The 18,256-nt window shown below is 48.8% G+C and overlaps 1 protein-coding gene, 1 long non-coding RNA gene and 2 other non-coding genes across 19 annotated transcripts in view; all 4 read right to left on the bottom strand.

Annotated features, from left to right (window-relative positions):
• The window catches only part of TMPO (thymopoietin), a 38,772-nt gene extending 32,256 nt beyond the window's left edge, over positions 1-6,516 (bottom strand). For all 15 annotated transcript variants that reach the window (XR_010114903.1, XR_010114904.1, XR_010114905.1 and 12 more), the window contains exon 1: positions 2,061-6,516. Coding sequence is in view for 4 of the 15 variants with exons in the window: in XM_055238671.2 (XP_055094646.1) it covers positions 2,061-2,339 (279 nt within the window). In the remaining 11 variants the exon portion in view is untranslated. The remainder of the gene's footprint in view (positions 1-2,060) is intronic.
• Positions 6,517-11,580: 5,064 nt separating this feature from the next.
• LOC129460597 (uncharacterized) lies at positions 11,581-17,684 on the bottom strand. Of its 2 annotated transcripts, none has more exons than XR_008650269.1 (3): positions 17,222-17,684; positions 15,556-15,692; positions 11,581-11,647 (listed from the first exon to the last, which is right to left on the bottom strand). It is a non-coding gene; the product is annotated as an uncharacterized lncRNA (long non-coding RNA). The 2 variants fall into 2 exon arrangements; XR_008650270.2 differs by lacking the exon at positions 17,222-17,684 and adding an exon at positions 16,453-16,617.
• TRNAW-CCA (transfer RNA tryptophan (anticodon CCA)) lies at positions 17,328-17,399 on the bottom strand. Its single transcript has one exon. It is a non-coding gene; the product is annotated as a tRNA-Trp (tRNA).
• A 481-nt stretch (positions 17,685-18,165) lies between the features above and the next one.
• On the bottom strand, positions 18,166-18,237 carry TRNAD-GUC (transfer RNA aspartic acid (anticodon GUC)). The gene has a single exon. It is a non-coding gene; the product is annotated as a tRNA-Asp (tRNA).
• Between the last annotated feature and the right edge of the window lie 19 nt (positions 18,238-18,256).

The following is an 18,256-nucleotide window of genomic DNA, read 5'->3' as shown; positions in this document are numbered from 1 at the left end:
TATAAAAAACTGGGTTTTTTATAAAGTGTGCTGATTTAAATATTACATTTTCAAACAACTTTTTTTTTGAGACGAAGTCTCCCTCTTGTCCCCCAGGCTGGAGTGCGATGGCGCGATCTCGGCTCACTTCAACCTTCGCCTCCCGGGTTCAAGCGATTCTCCTGCCTCGGCCCCCGCCACCAGGCACGGCTAATTTTTCTATTTTTCTTTAGTAGAAACGGGGTTTCACCATATGGGCCAGGCTGGTCTAGAACTCCTGACCTCAGGTGATCCACTCGCCTGGGCCTCCCAAAGTGCTGGGCTTACAGGCGTGAGCCACCGCGCCCGCCCTCAACTAACTCTACTTAAAGAGTTTAAACACTACCTTTTTTTTCAGAGCAGGGAAACATAACGGATAAGCGGGTACGCTTTATTTCAAAAGTAAATTTGTTCATTAAGAAATTAAAGAAGCTTTCCACAAAACAAGATGTCGAAACAATAAGGTGTGATTAGTCTTTTATTTATTGTACAAATACTTGGCACTACTATGTGCCAGACACCGGACTGAAGACGTTTGGTAAAACTTTCAACTTCTCTAAAGCCGAGGATAAGATTTTCAATTAAATTTACATGTGTCTATTACATTTGTCTTTCATTTCTGACTGAGTAGCCGGGAAAACACATTAGACAGGTTCCTTAAAAACTAAAGTAAAATTTGAAGGAAGGAATAATTTCGGTTTAAACTAGTGATCATTCGCAACAACTCCAAACACCACATTCACTGTCTCTTACAAGGCATTTTATGTTACACCAATTACTAGTTTTAGCTTCACCCTATTACGATTTGAAGCCCGGTAACTCGGCAGGCATAAGCAAACCCACAAAAAGCATATTAAAATCCACAGGAAAAAAAGCAAACTATTCTCAAAACACGCTTTGCTGGAGCCGATTTGAGATTTAACCAGGATCAGACATTCCAAATTGCAATACTGATGCACCAGAACGTCATGAAATAAATTTTTCCTGAATCCTAATCTTTCCTTTCCTCAAGCAAAATTTACCAATATGGGGGGGAAAACGCAATCCAAACTGCAATTTTCAAATATTTGTTTGCAGGGCCGGGCCCGGTGGCTCACGCCTGTAATCCCAGCACTTTGGGAGGCCGAGGTGGGCGGACCACCTGAGGTCAGGAGTTCGAGACCAGCCTGACCAACTTGGAGAAATGGGTCTCTACTAAAAAATACAAAAATTAGCCGGGCGTGGCGGCGCATGCCTGTAATCCCAGCTATTCGGGAGGCTGAGGCAGGAGAATCGCTTGAACCCGGGAGGTGGAGGTTGCGGTGAGCCGAGATCTCGCCATTGCACTCCAGCCTGGGCAACAAGGGCGAAACTCCATCTCAAAAAATAAATAAATAAATAAAAAATAAAAAAATTATAATAGGCGCTTAAAAATATGGTTTAAAATGCTCCTTTTAATTCGGCACGAAGCTGTTCCGCCAAAAGATGGCCTGTTGCTTGGAAAAATTAAGACAAACTAGAAAACATAAACGGTTCAAAAAGCCCTCCATACGCAAAAGTATAAAAAGGCGGGAATTTCCTTATTTCAAATTTTGGTTAGAAATTAGTGTGTCATCAGTTGCCCTCCAGGGAGCGCTCTGAGACTCTGTTGCGAGTCATTTCAGTTAATAAAGCGGGAAAACGCTCGAACTTAACCTATAGCATTTTGGGGCCACCCCTCCAGAGCTTTCGAAAGGGCACGGAAGTCCTCGTCTAAACGCCCGCTGCAGGCGGCTGGTGGTCCAGGGAAGCGACGTCGCCCGCGTGCAAAACCGCCGCCAACGCAACTACACACCTCCCAGACCCACACGTTAAAGAACGCGAACCCCGCGGCCCCAACTTCTGGCCTCTCCGCTCCGGCGCCTGCAGCCCCCCGGGGAAGGGGCGACGCGAGGGGGCGCCGGGACAGCCCCGCACCTGGGAGGCCCGAGGGGGCGCCCGGGAGGGAGGGGCTGCAAACGGCGGGGAGCGCGCGCGGCAACCGCCAAACGCCCGCCTTTGTGGCCCCGGCCCCGCGTCCTTACCCTGCCGACGGCTGCTCGGCTCCGGCCCGCGGCGGCGGCCCCAGAGCCGAGGACCGGGGTGGGCTCGCGCTCCTCGTCACTGGAGAAGTCCGGGGGCCCCTTGCTGTTGGCGCCGGCGGCGAGAGGCAGCCGGTTGCGCGCCGTGAGGTGCTGCAGGTAGAGCTGGACGTACACGTCTTTGCGCTGCTCCCCGGCCGGCAGCGTCACATTGTTGGCGACCAACTCACTCTTTAACTTGTCTTTTGTCAGGACCGAGGGGTCTTCCAGGAACTCCGGCATCTCGGGGATTTGCGAAGCCCCCTCCCCGCAGCCTTCGCCGCCGCAGCTCACGCCGGCGGGCTTGCTCCTGGCCGGGGGCCGCGCTGCCGCCTCCGAGCCTCACGGCTCCTGCCCGGGAAGAGCTCGGCGGGGCGGAACAAAAACTCGCGGACACAAAGCCAAGCCAGACCCGGACACAAAAGACCCCAGAGCCGAACTACGAACCAAGTGCGGCCAAGCTGGAAGCCCGCACCAACCCGAGCCCACACACTACAGGCAGGAGGCGAGCAGCCTGCTTCGCCCACGCCCCAAGAACGCGCGCCGCCATTGGCGGGCGACGGGAGGAAGCGCGGCGGTGATTGGCGGGACGGCTCGCGCGGGTTCCATTAGCCGCCGCGCAGAGCGAGAGGAGGTAGAAACGCAGTTTAAAAGGCGCTGGGGCGGGAGCCGAGGCTCCCGGCCCGCTTCTGTTTTCGTTTTCTCCACACTTCCCCTTAAACGCCGATAAGGGACAGGTCGTAGTGCTTTTGTGCGCCGTTTCCTCTCCCTCCCCCAGCTTGAGAAGCAGCTTTCGTCTCTGGGGTCGATCGCCTACGGACGGGCCGAATTCCACGCCAGCTGTGAGGACTCTTGGCTGGGCCTTTCTTCCTCCCGGGACACTGAAGCTCCGAAGAGTAGCCGCAGCTTTGCCTTCCCCAAACGCTAGCCCTGAAGAGGGAGAAAAGAAGCGAGGCTTGTCTGCAGGCACTCATGTTCCTTGATTTGATTTACTTTGGGAGGGGGAGGGCGGGGAGTTACCCCTCTCTCCTCGCGAGCGCTTCTTTTGTTCCAGAAACCCAGGGGAAGCCAGACCTCTGCTATCGGGCACTTTAGATTACCCTTGAATTTGTGACAAAAGTGTACTATACCATTCACTTTTTAGTCTCATAGTTGGGGCATGTCTAAATTGTTTAATTTGAACAGTGCGTTCAGACTCAAGACAAATTCGCTCTTGCCTTTTTGTTGAAACCCATCTCTGGCTTTGGATCCCACCACCCGTAAGAATCTTAAATCTAACGTTTGGTAGCAAAACGAAGCAGAAGCCTTGGGAACCCCCTCAATGGTCAATTTAAAATAACAGATGGTGCATAATCCTAAAGGAAGACTAGTGACCTATAATTAGGCCTAGAACCCTAATCAAACCCATGTTACTGATCCAAATTAAAACCTGGTAGAATCTCATACATTGACTGCAATTAAAATGTTTGCCTGGAAATTAGTATCACTGATGACAAATATTTGTATTTCTGATGAATATGTATGTTTAAAGATGCTTTCTTTCTAGAAAGGAAAGGAGACCTTGGATTTAGGGTGTGTTAATCATTTCCCCAGAATCTGAGCTCCAAACTATGTTTTAGAAACTGGTTAAATTTTTTTTTTAAGTGTTTGCCTGCTTTCTACATTGTTAGGTTAGAATACATTTAAAACAAACGCCTTCACTAAAAATGTTTCCTAGGATTTAAGCGACTTACTTTTATTCAAATTACGATATTATTTCTTTTAGTGATAATTATTTTCCTAGAGGTAACTAATTCCTTTATAGAAATCTCAGTATTCACATACATTTAAGCAATGGTATTAAGCTCAATAATGCAAACTAAAAATCAGGTTTTAATTAGCAGGTTGTTAGGTAGGTTTTTATGATCCCTTGTAAAAGTTGCTTGGTTTTTTTGCCCCCACAGCTTGCCTGGACACATAGGCAAATGTTTTTTATCTTCAGAAGGGGAACTGAGCTGAGAGGCAAAGGACCATGATTTTGCAATGACTGGTAACCCAGTATGTATAATGCAAGAACGGCATTCTAGATATGCCTGAAATTAATGTTTCCTGGGCAAAAACATTTTCATTATCTTTTTCTTATCCCTGGACATTAGCTACAGGTGGTTACTTGCAGGTTTACTGCTGTAGAGCTCCAAAATTGAGATTACACTTTTCAGATTCTGCGTACCCTAAGGCTAAGAGGTTGAGCTATTGAGTTTGGGTGGTTTCTTTGGTCCTGATTGCTACTTCCAAACTATTTCTGCTCTTTTCTCCTTCAAAAATATTTGAAGTTCATATCTTCTGGCTAAATCACCTTCTACTCTCCTTCCTGCCATCATCCACGAGCCTCCTGGCAACTTTCCAGAGATTATAGAGCTGCTTGCCGTAGGTTTTCCTCACCATCCCTCTTGTCTACATTCTATGTGAATTCAGCATGCTTGTAGGTGACCCATGCAACACCAACACTTGGCCTCTTAAGACCTCTGACCTCTTCATCTCCAACAATTTGTTCCTCTATTGCGTCTTAACCACTTCGGTGTCAGATTCTGTACCTTGTCATCAGTTGAAATCTGTTTCAAGCTTCCCAATTGTCAATCACTAGCCTTTTTTTCCCAGCTAACTTATGGTACTCTCACTTACCTAATTAAGACCTCCACGCTATTAACCCCAACACTTAAAAAAACTCAACTCTTCTGCCTCTGCCATCATATAGTAATTTTGCAACTCACCTGACTTAAATTCCCTGATCAGTCCTTTTCATCACTCTTTTACAAACATTTTCAACTCTCTGATCTCAATGTCTCCTTTTTTGCTTGAGAGAATCTCAGCCTTGCTTGGACTAAACCGTGCTCCAGCTGAACTTTCTCATTGCTTGCATCCAAACAGCAAAAGCTGCTGGAGAAAAGTCAGTCAGTCATATAACAAGCTAACTGGTTTTTTTTTTTTTTTTTTTGAGACGGAGTCTTGCTCTGTCGCCCAGGCTGGAGTGCAGTGGCGCAATCTCGGCTCACTGCAAGCTCCGCCTCCTGGGTTCACGCCATTCTCCTGCCTCAGCCTCTCCGAGTAGCTGAGACTACAGGCGCCCGCCACCACGCCCGGCTAATTTTTTGTATTTTTTTTAGTACAGACGGGGTTTCATCGTGGTCTCGATCTCCTGACCTCGTGATCTGCCCCCCTCGGCCTCCCAAAGTGCTGGGATTACAAGCGTGAGCCACCGCGCCTGGCCAAGCTAACTGGTTTTAATTCATGACCTCAGTCCTCTCAGGAGCACTCAACACTGGCTGGCAATGCTATTCCAGTCTCTGGATTAACCATTCATATGTTCACATCTCCTCAAATTTCACATCCTTTTTCCCCACTTCTCAGTTTTAGCTGGTGACCTTGCCTCAACTTCAGAAAATAAAAACCACCTGTGAGGAATGCTTCAACGTCAGACTTTCCAATCTGCATTCATTTTCTCTTGCATTTTTCTTTACAGTGTAAGATGTGTCCTGTCAGAAGCAAATTCCACCACTTGTACTCTGGCTCTCACCCTTCTCAAGGAATTGACTCTTTCCATCATCTCCTTAATACTTGTTTCAACATAAAAGATAATTTTTAAAATATTTTATCAATGTGACACAAAAAACACAAAGGCTGAGCACTGTGGCTCACGCCTGTAATCCCAGCACTTTGGGAGGCTGAGACAGGCGCATCCCTTGAGCCTAGGACTTCCAAGACCAGCCTGGGCAACACAGTAAAACCCCATCTCTACAAAAAAATACAAAATTTAGCCATGGTGCCCACCTGTAGTTCTAGCTACTAGGGAGACTGAGGTGGGAGGATCACTTGAGCCTGGGAGGTTGAGGCTGCAGTCAGCCATAATCCTGTCACTGCATTCCAGCCTGGGTGACAGAGTGAGACCCTGTCTCTAAAATCAATATGTGTAAGATGTACATTGGTCCCTTCCAGAAAGGCGGGACAACTATTAATAGAAGTGGGGGTTGGGGGGCTCGGGGGGTGTGCCAGGTCGTAGGTAGATAAAAGTAATTTTAATTCAGAAAATTTCACAGGGAAATGAGAGTTTTTAGAAGTCTTAATATTCTGACTTTGGGCCGGGCGTGGTGGCTCACGCCTGTAATCCCAGCACTTTGGGAGGCCGAGGCGGGTGGATCACGAGGTCTGGAGATCGAGACCACGGTGAAACCCCGTCTCTACTAAAAATACAAAAAATTAGCTGGGCGCGGTGGCGGGCGCCTGTAGTCCCAGCTACTTGGGAGGCTGAGGCGGGAGAATGGCGTGAACCCAGGAGGCGGAGCTTGCAGTGAGCCGAGATCGCGCCACTGCACTCTAGCCTGGGCGACAGTGAGACTCCGTCTCAAAAAAAAAAAAAAAAAATTCTGACTTTGGTCAGAATGTCCAACAGAGACTAGGCTGGAGTGCAGTGATGTAGTCTCGGCTCACTGCAACCTCCGACTCCCGGGTTCAAGCAATTCTCCTTGCCCCAGCCTCCCGAGTAGCTGGGATTATAGGCGCCTGCTAATACACTCGTCTAATTTGTTTGTATTTTAGTAGAGACTGGGTTTCACCACGTTGACCAGGCTGGTCTTGAACTCCTGACCTCAGGTGATCCACTCACCTCAGCCTCCCAAAGTTCTGGGATTACAGGCATGAGCCACTGTGCCCGGTGGATGCAATTTTTTTTTTTTTTTTTGGAATTGGAGTCTCTCTCTGTTGCCCATCCTGGAGTGCGGTGGCACAATCTCGGCTCACTGTAACATCTGCCTCCCAGGTTCAAGCAATTCTTCTGCCTCAGCCTCCCAAGTAGCTTGGATTACAAGCGCCTGCTGCCATGCCCGGCTAACTTTTTGTAATTTAGTAGAGACAGAGTTTCACCATGTTGGCCAGGCTGGTCTCAAACTCCTGACCTCAGGCAATCTGCCTGCCTCGGCCTCCCAAATTGCTGGGATTACAGGCATGAGCCACTGCGTCCGGCCTGATGCAATTTTTTTTTTTTTAATCAGAAAACTTTCCCATAACTTAAAAAAAAAGGCCGGGCGCGGTGGCTCACGCTTGTAATCCCAGCACTTTGGGAGGCCGAGGCGGGCGGATCACGAGGTCAGGAGATCAAGACCACGGTGAAACCCCGTCTCTACTAAAAATACAAAAAATTAGCCGGGCGTGGTGGCGGGCGCCTGTAGTCCCAGCTACTCGGAGAGGCTGAGGCAGGAGAATGGCGTGAACCCGGGAGGCGGGGAGCTTGCAGTGAGCCGAGATCGCGCCACTGCACTCCAGCCTGGGTGAAAGAGCGAGACTCCGTCTCAAAAAAAAAAAAAAAAAAAAAAAAAAAAAAAATCATCTGGAGGTGGGCCTGGTGGCTCACACGTGTAATCCCAGCACTTTGGGAGGCTGAGGCTGGCAGATGACCTGAGGTCGGCAGATCACCTGAGGTCAGGAATTCGAGACCAGGCGGAGAAACGCCGTCTCTACTAAAAATACAAAATTAGCCTGGCGTGGTGGCGCATGCCTGTAATCCAAGCTACACTGGAGGCTGAGGCAGGAGAATCACTTGAACTTGGGAGGCAGAGGTTGTGGTGAGCCGAGATCGTGCCATTGTACTCCAGCCTGGGCAACGTGAGCGAAACTCCATCTCAAAACAAACAAACAAAAATCACCTGGATAACTGCCTCCATTCTTTTTTTGAAGTTCTTAATATTATTAACATACAGCTGGCTTTGTTTTTCATTATCCCATTTTGCGGAGGATTGGTTGTGAATTTAAGGGTGTCACCTCAAACAGCAGGGTAAGTTGCACTTTAAGTGACGTAAAATATTAAGAAGCTAAAAACCTTAAAAAATGTTTAGTTCTCGGCTGGGTGTCGTGGCTCATGCCTGTAATTCCAGCACTTTGGGAGGCTGGGGTGGGCGGATCACTTGAAGTCATGAGTTCGAGATCAGCCTGGCCAACAAATAAAAAATTTAGCTGGGCCTTGTGGTGTGCACCGGTAATCTCAGCTACTAGGGAGGCTGAGGTAGGAGAACCGCTTGAACCCGGGAGGCAGAGGTTGCAGTGAGCCAAGATCGTGCCACTGCATTCCAGCCTGGGTGACCAATCAAGACTCCATCTTAAAAATAAATAAATAAATAAGAGGGGCCAGGCGCCGTGGTTCACGCTGGTAATCCCAGCACTTAGGGAGGCCAAGGTGGGCAGATCACGTCAGGAGTTCGAGACCAGCTTGACCAACATGGTGAAAGCCCGTCTCTACTAAAAATACAAGTTAGCCGGGCCTGGTGGCATGCGCCTGTAATACCAGCTACTTGGGAGCCTGAGGTAGGAGAATTGCTTGAACCTGGGAGGCAGAGGTTGCAGTGAGCTGAGATGGCACCATTGCACTCCAGCCTGGGCAACAGAACGAGACTCAGTCTCTCAAAAAAAAAAAAAAGTTTAGCTCCCTTAAGCTATTTCTGATAATTTATTCTAAAGATATAATCAAATGTGGAATTCATTTATAAAGGTATTTATTGCTTCATTTATAATGGTGAAAATAATTGAAAATCTCTATCTCCAATAGTAAGGAATTGGTTGTTTATGATATATCCATATGACAAAATAATGCACAGTAGTAAAAACGTTTTGACATTTAAGAATATGACGCTGGCTTGGTGGCTGTCGCCTATAATCCCAGTACTTTGGAAGGCTGAGGTGGGAGGATCCCTTGAGCTCAGGAGTTTGAGACCAGCCTGGGCAACATAGGGAGACCCCTGTCTCTACTAAAAATAACCAAAAATTAGGTGGGTCCAGACGCGGTGGCTTACGTCTGTAATCCCAGCACTTTGGGAGGCCGAGGTGGGCGGATCACCTAAGGTCAGAGTTCAAGACCAGCCTGGCCAACGTGGGGAAACCCTGTCTCTACTAAAAATACAATAATTATCCAGGTGTGGTGGTGGGCACCTCTAATCCCCAGCTACTTGGGAGGCTGAGGCAGGAGAATCGCTTGAACCTGGGAGGCGGAGGTTGCAGTGAGCCAAGATCTCGCCATTGCACTCCAGCGTGGGCAACAAGCGGAACTCAGTCTAAAAAAAAAAAAAAAAAAAAAAAAAATTAGCTGGGCATGGTGGTGTGCTCCTGTAGTCCCAGCTATTGGGGAGGCAAAAAAAAAAAAAAAAAAAAAAGCAAAGAAAAAAATACTAAATATATGGAGTACTTTCTCTTGGGTACTGAGGCACAGGTGATTCTTGTTTTCTTTTTATTATTTATATTTCTGTATTTCTGTAGATTTCCACAGTGAACACGTATGATTTTAAAACCATATTTTTCTTTTTAAGTGAGAGTGCTAAGTTGGAGAACCATTTGGCTTATCAGAATTCAGGTCTGCAGCCTGCCTGCCTGCCCGCCCGCCCGCCTGCCTGCCTGCCTGCCTGCCTGCCTTCCTTCCTTTTTCTCTGTGGCCCAGGCTGCAATCTACTCGGCTCCCTCCTGCCCACGCCGCGGACTGCCTGGGACTACCGGCGCGCGGCACCGCTGCCTGCTTTTTCTCCTTCGGCTGCAGGCACGCGTTCGCCATCTTGGAGACGCTGGTCGCCAGCTCCTGATGCCGAGTGCTCTGCCCGCCTCAGCCTCCCGAGGTACTGGGACTGCAGACGGAGTCTCGCTCACCCGGTGCTCGGTGTTGCCCGGGCTGGAGTGCGGTGGCATGCTCTGGCCTCGCGGCAGCCTCCGCCTCCCAGCCGCCTGCCTTGGCCTACCAGGGTGCTGGGATTGCAGCCCCTGCCCGGCCGCCGCCCCATCTGGGAGGTGGGGAGCGTCTCTGCCCGGCCACCCACCGTCTGGGAGGTGAGGAGCGCCTCTGCCCGGCCACCCACAGTCTGGGAAGTGAGGAGCGCCTCTGCCCGGCCACCCACCGTCTGGGAGGTGAGGAGCGCCTCTGCCCGGCCACCCACCGTCTGGGAGGTGAGGAGCGCCTCTGCCCGGCCACCCACAGTCTGGGAAGTGAGGAGCGCCTCTGCCCGGCCACCCACCGTCTGGGAGGTGAGGAGCGCCTCTGCCCGGCCACCCACCGTCTGGGAGGTGAGGAGCGCCTCTGCCCGGCCACCCACCGTCTGGGAGGTGAGGAGCGCCTCTGCCCGGCCACCCACCGTCTGGGAGGTGAGGAGCGCCTCTGCCCGGCCGCCCCGTCCGGGAAGAAGTGAGGAGCGCCTCTGCCCGGCCGCCCCGTCCGGGAAGAAGTGAGGAGCGCCTCTGCCCGGCCGCCCCGTCCGGGAAGAAGTGAGGAGCGCCTCTGCCCGGCCACCCATCGTCTGGGAAGTGAGGAGCGCCTCTGCCCGGCCGCCCCGTCCGGGAGGAAGTGAGGAGCGCCTCTGCCCGGCCACCCACCGTCTGGGAAGTGAGGAGCGCCTCTGCCCGGCCACCCACCGTCTGGGAAGTGAGGAGCGCCTCTGCCCGGCCACCCACCGTCTGGGAAGTGGGGAGCGCCTCTGCCCGGCCACCCATCGTCTGGGAGGTGAGGAGCGCCTCTGCCCGGCTGCCCCGTCTGGGAAGTGAGGAGCGCCTCTGCCCGACCACCCATCGTCTGGGAAGTGAGGAGCGCCTCTGCCCGACCACCCATCGTCTGGGAAGTGAGGAGCGCCTCTGCCCGACCACCCATCGTCTGGGAAGTGAGGAGCGCCTCTGCCCAGCCGCCCCGTCTGGGAAGTGAGGAGCGCCTCTGCCCGGCCACCCACCGTCTGGGAAGTGAGGAGCGCCTCTGCCCGGCCACCCACCGTCTGGGAAGTGAGGAGCGCCTCTGCCCGGCCACCCACCGTCTGGGAAGTGAGGAGCGCCTCTGCCCGGCCACCCACCGTCTGGGAAGTGAGGAGCGCCTCTGCCCGGCCACCCACCGTCTGGGAAGTGAGGAGCGCCTCTGCCCGGCCACCTATCGTCTGGGAAGAAGTGAGGAGCGTCTCTGCCTGGCCGCCCCGTCTGGGAGATCTACCACGGAGGCCAGAAGCAATGTGGGGGCTGGACGTGGTGGCTGGACGTGGTGGCTCACGCCGGTGGTCCCGGCACTCTGGGGGGCGAGGCGGGTTGATCTCTTCGGGCTAGGAGTTCGAGACCAGTCTGGCCAACTTGGCGAAACATGAAAAATACAACAGACAAACCAACCAACCAACTCAATGACAACAAAACAGGTCTACCCTGGAGTCATACTCTAATTTTTTCTATTTTCCTCCCTTTCTGATCCTTTATCCCACTTTCTTTTTCTTCCTCTTCCTTCTCCCTCTTCTTTGTCAAATAGAGGATTGAGTTATTATCACTGATCCATATAAAGTCCCTCTCTCATTTATTTTAACTCCCACCCCCCATTTCTATTCCCCGACTTCCCATGTGCAACCTTCCTAATATGTTTGATACGCATCTTTTTGTTTGTATGTATTTTTAGAAAATGTTTATTGTTTTTGTGTGCAAAAAAAATTAATAAAAAAAAAAGAAAAAAAAAAAAAGAATTCAGGTCTGCATTTCAATTCTGCGTATCCAAAAGCTCCATTTTATTAGTTCGTCCAGAATACATTGATCTGTAAACCAAGAGAATCGGAGACAGGTCTCAATCAATTTAGAAAGTTTATTTTGCCAAGGTTAAGGACACACCCATGACACAGCCTCAGGAGGTCCTGACGACATGTGCCCAAGGTTGTGTGGCACAGCTTGGTTTTATACATTTTAGGGAGACATGAAACATCAATCAATATGTGTAAGATGTACATTGGTCCCATCCAGAAAGGCGGGACAACTATTAATACAAGTGGGGGTTGGGGGGTTCGGGGGGTGTTCCAGGTCATAGGTAGATAAAAGACCAATGGTTGCATTCTTTTGAGTTTCTGATTAGCCTTTCACTGAATGCACTATTTACAGGAATAATCACTTATGCCTTAGTCTGGCTTAGGGAAAAAAAAGGGCAATCAGATATGCATTTATCTCATGAGCAGAGGGATGACTTTGAATCTCTGTCTGTCCTTTGTCCACAAGGAATTTCTTTGTGGTCAAATCGTGAGGGAGGTATATAGCTTTTTTATCTTAGTAGCTATCTTTTTTTTGGGAGTAGAATGGGAGGCAGGTTTGCCCTAAGCACTTCCCAGCTTGACTTTCCCTTTGGCTTAGTCATTTTTGGGGTCCTGATGTTAGAGGGGTTTGAACCACAGCACCTCCATGTTAAAAAGAGGGTGGGTAAGGCCGGGCACGGTGGCCCATGCCTTGAATCCCAGCACTTTGGGAGGCCGAGGCGGGTGGATCACCTGAGGTCAGGAGTTTGAGACTAGTCTGATCAACATGGAGAAACCCCGTCTCTACTAAAAATACAAAATTAGCTGGGCGTGGTGGCACATGCCTGTAATCCCAGCTACTCCGGAGGCTGAGGCAGAAGAATCACTTGAACCTGGGAGGTGGAGGTTGCAGTGAGCCAAGATCGTGCCATTGCACTCCAGCCTGGGCAACGAGCAAAACTCTGACGCAAAAAAAAAAAAAAAAAAAGGGTGGGTAAAATGAGGCTGAGACCTACTGGGCTGCATTCCAGACGGTTAAGGCATTCTAAGTCACAAGATGAGATAGGAGGTTGGCACAAGATACAGGTCATAGGCCGGGCACGGTGGCTCACGCCTGTAATCCCAGCACTTTGGGAGGCCAAGGCAGGTGGATCATGAGGTCAGGAGTTCGAGACCAGCCTGACCAACATGGTGAAACCCTGTCTCTACTAAAAATACAAAAATTAGCCGGGCGTGGTGGCGTGCGCCTGTAGTCCCATCTACTCAGGAGGCTGAGGCAGGAGAATTGCTTGAATCCGGGAGGTGGAGGTTGCAGTGAGCCAAGATTGCACCACTGCACTCCAGCCTGGGCGAGAGTGAGACTCTGTCTCAAAAAAAAAAAAAAAAAAAAAAGACACAGGTCATAAAGACCTTGCTGGTGAAACAGGTTGCGGTGGCCTGCCAAAACCCACCAAAACCAAGATGGCGATGAGAGTGACCTCTGGTTGTCCTCACTGCTACACTCCCACCAGCACCATGACAGTTCACAAATGCCATGGCAATGTCAGGAGTTTACCCTATATGGTCTAAAAAGGGGAGGCATGAATAATCCACCCGTTGTTTAGCATATGATGAAGAAATAACCACAAAAATGGGCAATCAGCAGCCCTCTGGGCTGCTCTGCCTATGGAGTAGCCATTCTTTATTCCTTTACCTAATAAACTTGCTTTCATTTTATGGACTCTCCTTGAATTCTTTCTTGTGTGAGGTTCAAGAACCCTCTCTTGTGGTCTGGATTGGGACCCTGCTAACACTGAGATTTTTCTTTCTTTCACAGGATTTAAGTAACTAAAATAATCTCAGAAAAGAAAGCTAGGCTATTAAACAGGTGAAATAAATGCTCAGAGCATTCTATAGTAGTGGATAAGTCCTCTTGGAAGAATACATGAATAGACATTTCTTAGTGAAATAGAACAAATCCACAGAGCTGTCTTTTCTAGACAGGTCCATGTTTCAGTTCAAATCTTGACACTTCATAGCTCTTGATAGCTCTTTGTTTCCACCTTTCCTATAAAACTCTTTCCGTATATCATCCCTATATCATGAGTATAGAAGATTAAGTTAAAAAGTGTCAAATTTGCAGTCATTTCAAAGTTATAGAAAGTCATCAGATGGAGCATTCTAAAAAACTACAGATGTCCAGCCTTGGGAAAGAATCTAGGACCTGGGAAGTGACAGTTTTAAGCCATAACAGTATTAATAACGACATGTATAACAGCTTCAAAAACATTTTGATGTATTTTATCTTATTTGATCCTTTTAACCTGTGGGGTAAGTAGGACCTCTAGTCTTGCCTTGCTTTATAGGCCGGAGGTCCTCAAACTTTAGCTTGCATCGAAATGGCGTGGAAGGTTTGTTGCTGTGCCCCACACCCAATTTTCTGAGACTGTAGTTCGGAGGTGAGGCCTGAAAATTTGCATTTCTAACTTATTCCCAGGATGGTGGTCCAGGAACAGTTCTTGGCCATTTTTTAGTCTTTGTGAAGCTGGTTGGATTGTCTTAGTCATGAATTATAGTTCTGCATTGCCCTCAGAATAAAATCTAAATTAGTTGGAATGGCACACTGATCCTGTATGCTGACGCCTATTTACCTCTCCAGCCATTCTGCAGAACTAGTAGTTCTTGACGGAAGCTGTATTCGTTTGCTAGGGCTACCATAATAAAAGTAAACAGATATTTATTTTCTCAGAGATCTTGAGGCTAGAAGTCTAAGATCAAGAGGCCAGCAGGGTTGGCTTCTTCCTAGACCTTGGCTTGTAGATAGCTACTCTCTTGCTGTGTCCTCACGTGGCCTTTCCCCTGTGTGCACACATCCTTGGTGTCTGGTTGTCCAAATTTCCTCTTATGACACCAGTCAGACTGGATTAGGACCCACCCTAATGGCCTCATTTTTACTTAATGTCTTTTTTTTTTTCTTTAAACGGAGTCTTGCTCTGTCACCCAGGCTAGAGTGCAGTGGCGCAATCCTGGCTCACTGCAACCTCTGCCTCCTGGGTTCAAGCAATTCTCCTGCCTGCTTCCGGAGTAGCTGGAATTATAGGCACCCGCCACCATGCCCGGCTAATTTTTGTATTTTTAGTAGAGATGGGGTTTCACCATGTTGGCAAGGCTGGGCTCCAACTCCTGATCTCGTGATCCACCTGCCTCGGCCTCCCAAAGTGCTGGGATTACAGGTGTGAGCCACTGCACCTAGCATACTTAATGAGGTCTTACGATCATTCTGAGGTACTAGGAGTGAGGGCTTCAACATATGAATGTTGGGGAGATGAAATTCAGCCCATAAACTGGGTGTGGTGGCTCACGCCTGTAATCCCAGCACTTTGGGAGGCCAACGCAGGTGGATCATGAGGTCAGGAGTTCGAGACCAGTCTGGCCAACATGGTGAAACATTTATAATAAAGGTGGAAACAGTTGAAAGAATGTGTGACCGCCGGGCTCAGTGGCTCACACCTGTAATCCCAGCACTTTGGAAGGCCTATTTATAAAGATACCAAAAAAAAAAAAAAAACCAACAAAAAAAATTAGCTGGGTGTAGTGGGGTGCGCTTGTAATCCCAGCTACTTGGGAGGCTGAATTGCTTGAACCTGGGAGGCGGAGGTTGCCATTGCACTCCAGCTTGGGCGACAGGGTGAGACAACGTCTCAAAAAAAAAAAAAATTCAGCCCATAACAGAAGCCATTTCTTCCTTCTGGCATCATTTGCATATACTACGTATATCTTAGCTTGGACCAATCATGTTAACTCATTTGGACAAAACCATATTTTTGTGATGTAGATGGGGAGGTTGTATTACCTTGTTATAGCCTTATACAACCCAATGTGGAGTTAATGTCCACTGTTTTAGCACCCCCATACCACTCTGTTCATGCTACTTTCATGGTTCTTAACAAGTAACATGAACTTACCCCAACACATTATGGCATTTGGTGGCTTAACATATCTGTCTCCTGATGCTCAAAAAAACCCATTTTTACTCAGTGTATCCTCATCCTTAGTGCTTAGCACAGTATCAGGCTCATCAGAGTTGGCAGTCCATAAATACCTGCTAAAATAGATGATCTAATTTTAATCCAAACAGGAGAGGGAAGAACAAACCACACCATGTGCAAATATAATTTCCAGGTATACTGCTACATTAGGTTGAATCAAAAGAAATTAGTGTTTGGTATTTTCAAAATACTAAGCAGAAAACCTCAGGAATTTTACAAAACATATCATCAAAATCTAAAACTATTAATTTCTCATAGTCTTGCTATTCATTTTTTGTTCAACAAATATTTGACACTTACGTGTAGGGCACTATTTAGTACTAAGAGTCCTGGAGCTTACAAACGTGAACGAGCAAGCTTTGCTCCCTGCTATTAAAGAGATTAATAGTCAAAAGTGGTGACTAGTCATCACTCGCATAATCGGTGAAAACATAAAAGGTGCCCAGTCCAACAGCTTTTCACACATTCTTCCCCCCGACCCACCTCCAGAAGGAGTCTTGCTTGGTCACCCAGGCTCACTGCAACTTCCGCCCCCCCGGGTTCAATCAATTCTTCTGCCTCAGCCTCCGGAGTAGCTGGGATTACAGGTGCACCCCACCACGCCCAGCTAATTTTTGTATTTTCAGTAGAAACGGGGTTTCACCATGTTGGCCAGGCTGGTCTTGAACTTCTGACCTCGTGATCCACACACTTTGGCCTTCCAAAGTGCTGGGATTACAGGTGTGAGCCACCGAGCCTGGCGGTCACACATTCTTTCAACTGTTTCCACCTTTATTATAAAGTATTTATAAAGAGGGATCCAGAGTCACTCACCTGGTTCAGAATCTTGGGTGACCCTTGGTAGGTCACTAACCCTGTGAGCCACAGCCACATTTGTAAAAGTGGGATAATAGTCACACATTGTGAGGTTGTTCACAGTGTTGGCACACAGTAAGGGCTAAGACACTTGATTAGCATAATATTCAAAATTAGAAATTACACACTATTGTACTCTCTTTCAAAAGGCAAACAGCCTAAAACTGTTTGGAAAAAACAGCTTGTACCGTATATTGTACACTTCCTGTGATAGACTAGTGGACTGGGGCCGGGCGCGGTGGCTCAAGCCTGTAATCCCAGCACTTTGGGAGGCCGAGGCGGGTGGATCACGAGGTCAGGAGATCGAGACCATCCTGGCTAACACAGTGAAACCCCGTCTCTACTAAAAAATACAAAAAATTAGCCGGGCGTGTTGGCGGGCGCCTGTGGTCCCAGCTACTCGGGAGGCTGAGGCAGGAGAATGGCGTGAACCCAGGAGGTGGAGGTTGTGGTGAGCCGAGATCGCGCCACTACACTCCAGCCTGGGGGACAGAGAAAGACTCCGTCTCAAAAAAAAAAAAAAAAAAAAAAAAAATTAATGATAGACTAGTGGACTGATACACCCACTAATGCACAGCAGTAATAGTCCACCTCTTTACACATTATGCATGTTAAGTGACAACAAAACTCACTTTAAAAGGCCAAATGATAAAAACATCAGCCTTGAGGCTCTTCGATGTAGACTAAATCGTATCTTCCTGCAAACCAAGGATTAGTATCATAATACCTTAAAGAGGAAAACTTAATTCTAACATTCAAGAAAAGTGGCGGCAGGAATACACCTCAGCTTCTAGCAGTCGGTAGTTTAAAATACGGGAGAAAAAAAAAAAACTTGACCCCGACGTGATTCGAACACGCAGCCTTCTGATCTGGAGTCAGACGCGCTACCGTTGCGCCACGAGGTCCTGCTGAGCTGTGGCTCGCGCAATTTCTTAGGACACCAGTAAATGGCGTTTTTTTCCAGGGGTACCTGTCTTTCTCTTCCATTTACTCTCTTCCCCTCCACCCAGTATCTGTCGGACCAGGAGACCGATTCCTTCAGCTTTCTCCAAACTTTCCTGACTGCTAGTCCTCTAATCAAGGCTGGGACGTAACCAGCGGAAGCGGGAGAACGGGGCTTCCCGTTTAGTCGGGTCTCCAGGATCAAAGGAAATTGGCCCTTCCTTTTCTTTACTAAATGATTTCCGTTCTTACCCGCCCTGCCCCCGCCCCGTTAGGCGCGAGACTCCGCCCTTTCTCCCCTCCCGCCACGGGTTCCGCGCGCTGAGTTCGCGACCTCGAGTTGTAATCTGGACGGGCGCCACTAAGCCTGCGCAGGCCTTCACAAGATGGCGGCTGGAGGCAAGGGCAGAGGTCTTGGCAGAGCGTTTTCTTTTTCCCTTTCCTCCCTTCCTGCAAAAAAAATGTAAGGCATTTTCTCTCAGGGGAGGCTTTCACTTCATGGTGTGCATTAAGCCTAAAAGTCACCATTTTGAAGACATGGTTGTGCACTTAAGGGAGCTGGTTTAGCATATTATGTTTAACAAGAGTGTCCTGTCATTGAATGATACAGAAAATAGTAACTGTCGCCAAAAAACATGGACACACACCTCTACATTATGTTTAACAGGAGTGTCCTGTCATTGAATGATACAGAAAATAGTAACTGTCGCCAAAATTATGGCCACACACCTCCCCGTCGGGGAATTGAACCCCGGTCTCCCGCGTGACAGGCGGGGATACTAACCACTATACTAACGAGGAGTCGTTGGACTATTTTTTT

Source organism: Symphalangus syndactylus, chromosome 13 (assembly GCF_028878055.3).
Source record: "Symphalangus syndactylus isolate Jambi chromosome 13, NHGRI_mSymSyn1-v2.1_pri, whole genome shotgun sequence".
Classification (NCBI taxonomy): Eukaryota; Metazoa; Chordata; class Mammalia; order Primates; family Hylobatidae; genus Symphalangus; species Symphalangus syndactylus.
Note: the sequence above shows the minus strand (reverse complement) of the source record. Positions and strands in the feature narration are given on the sequence as shown.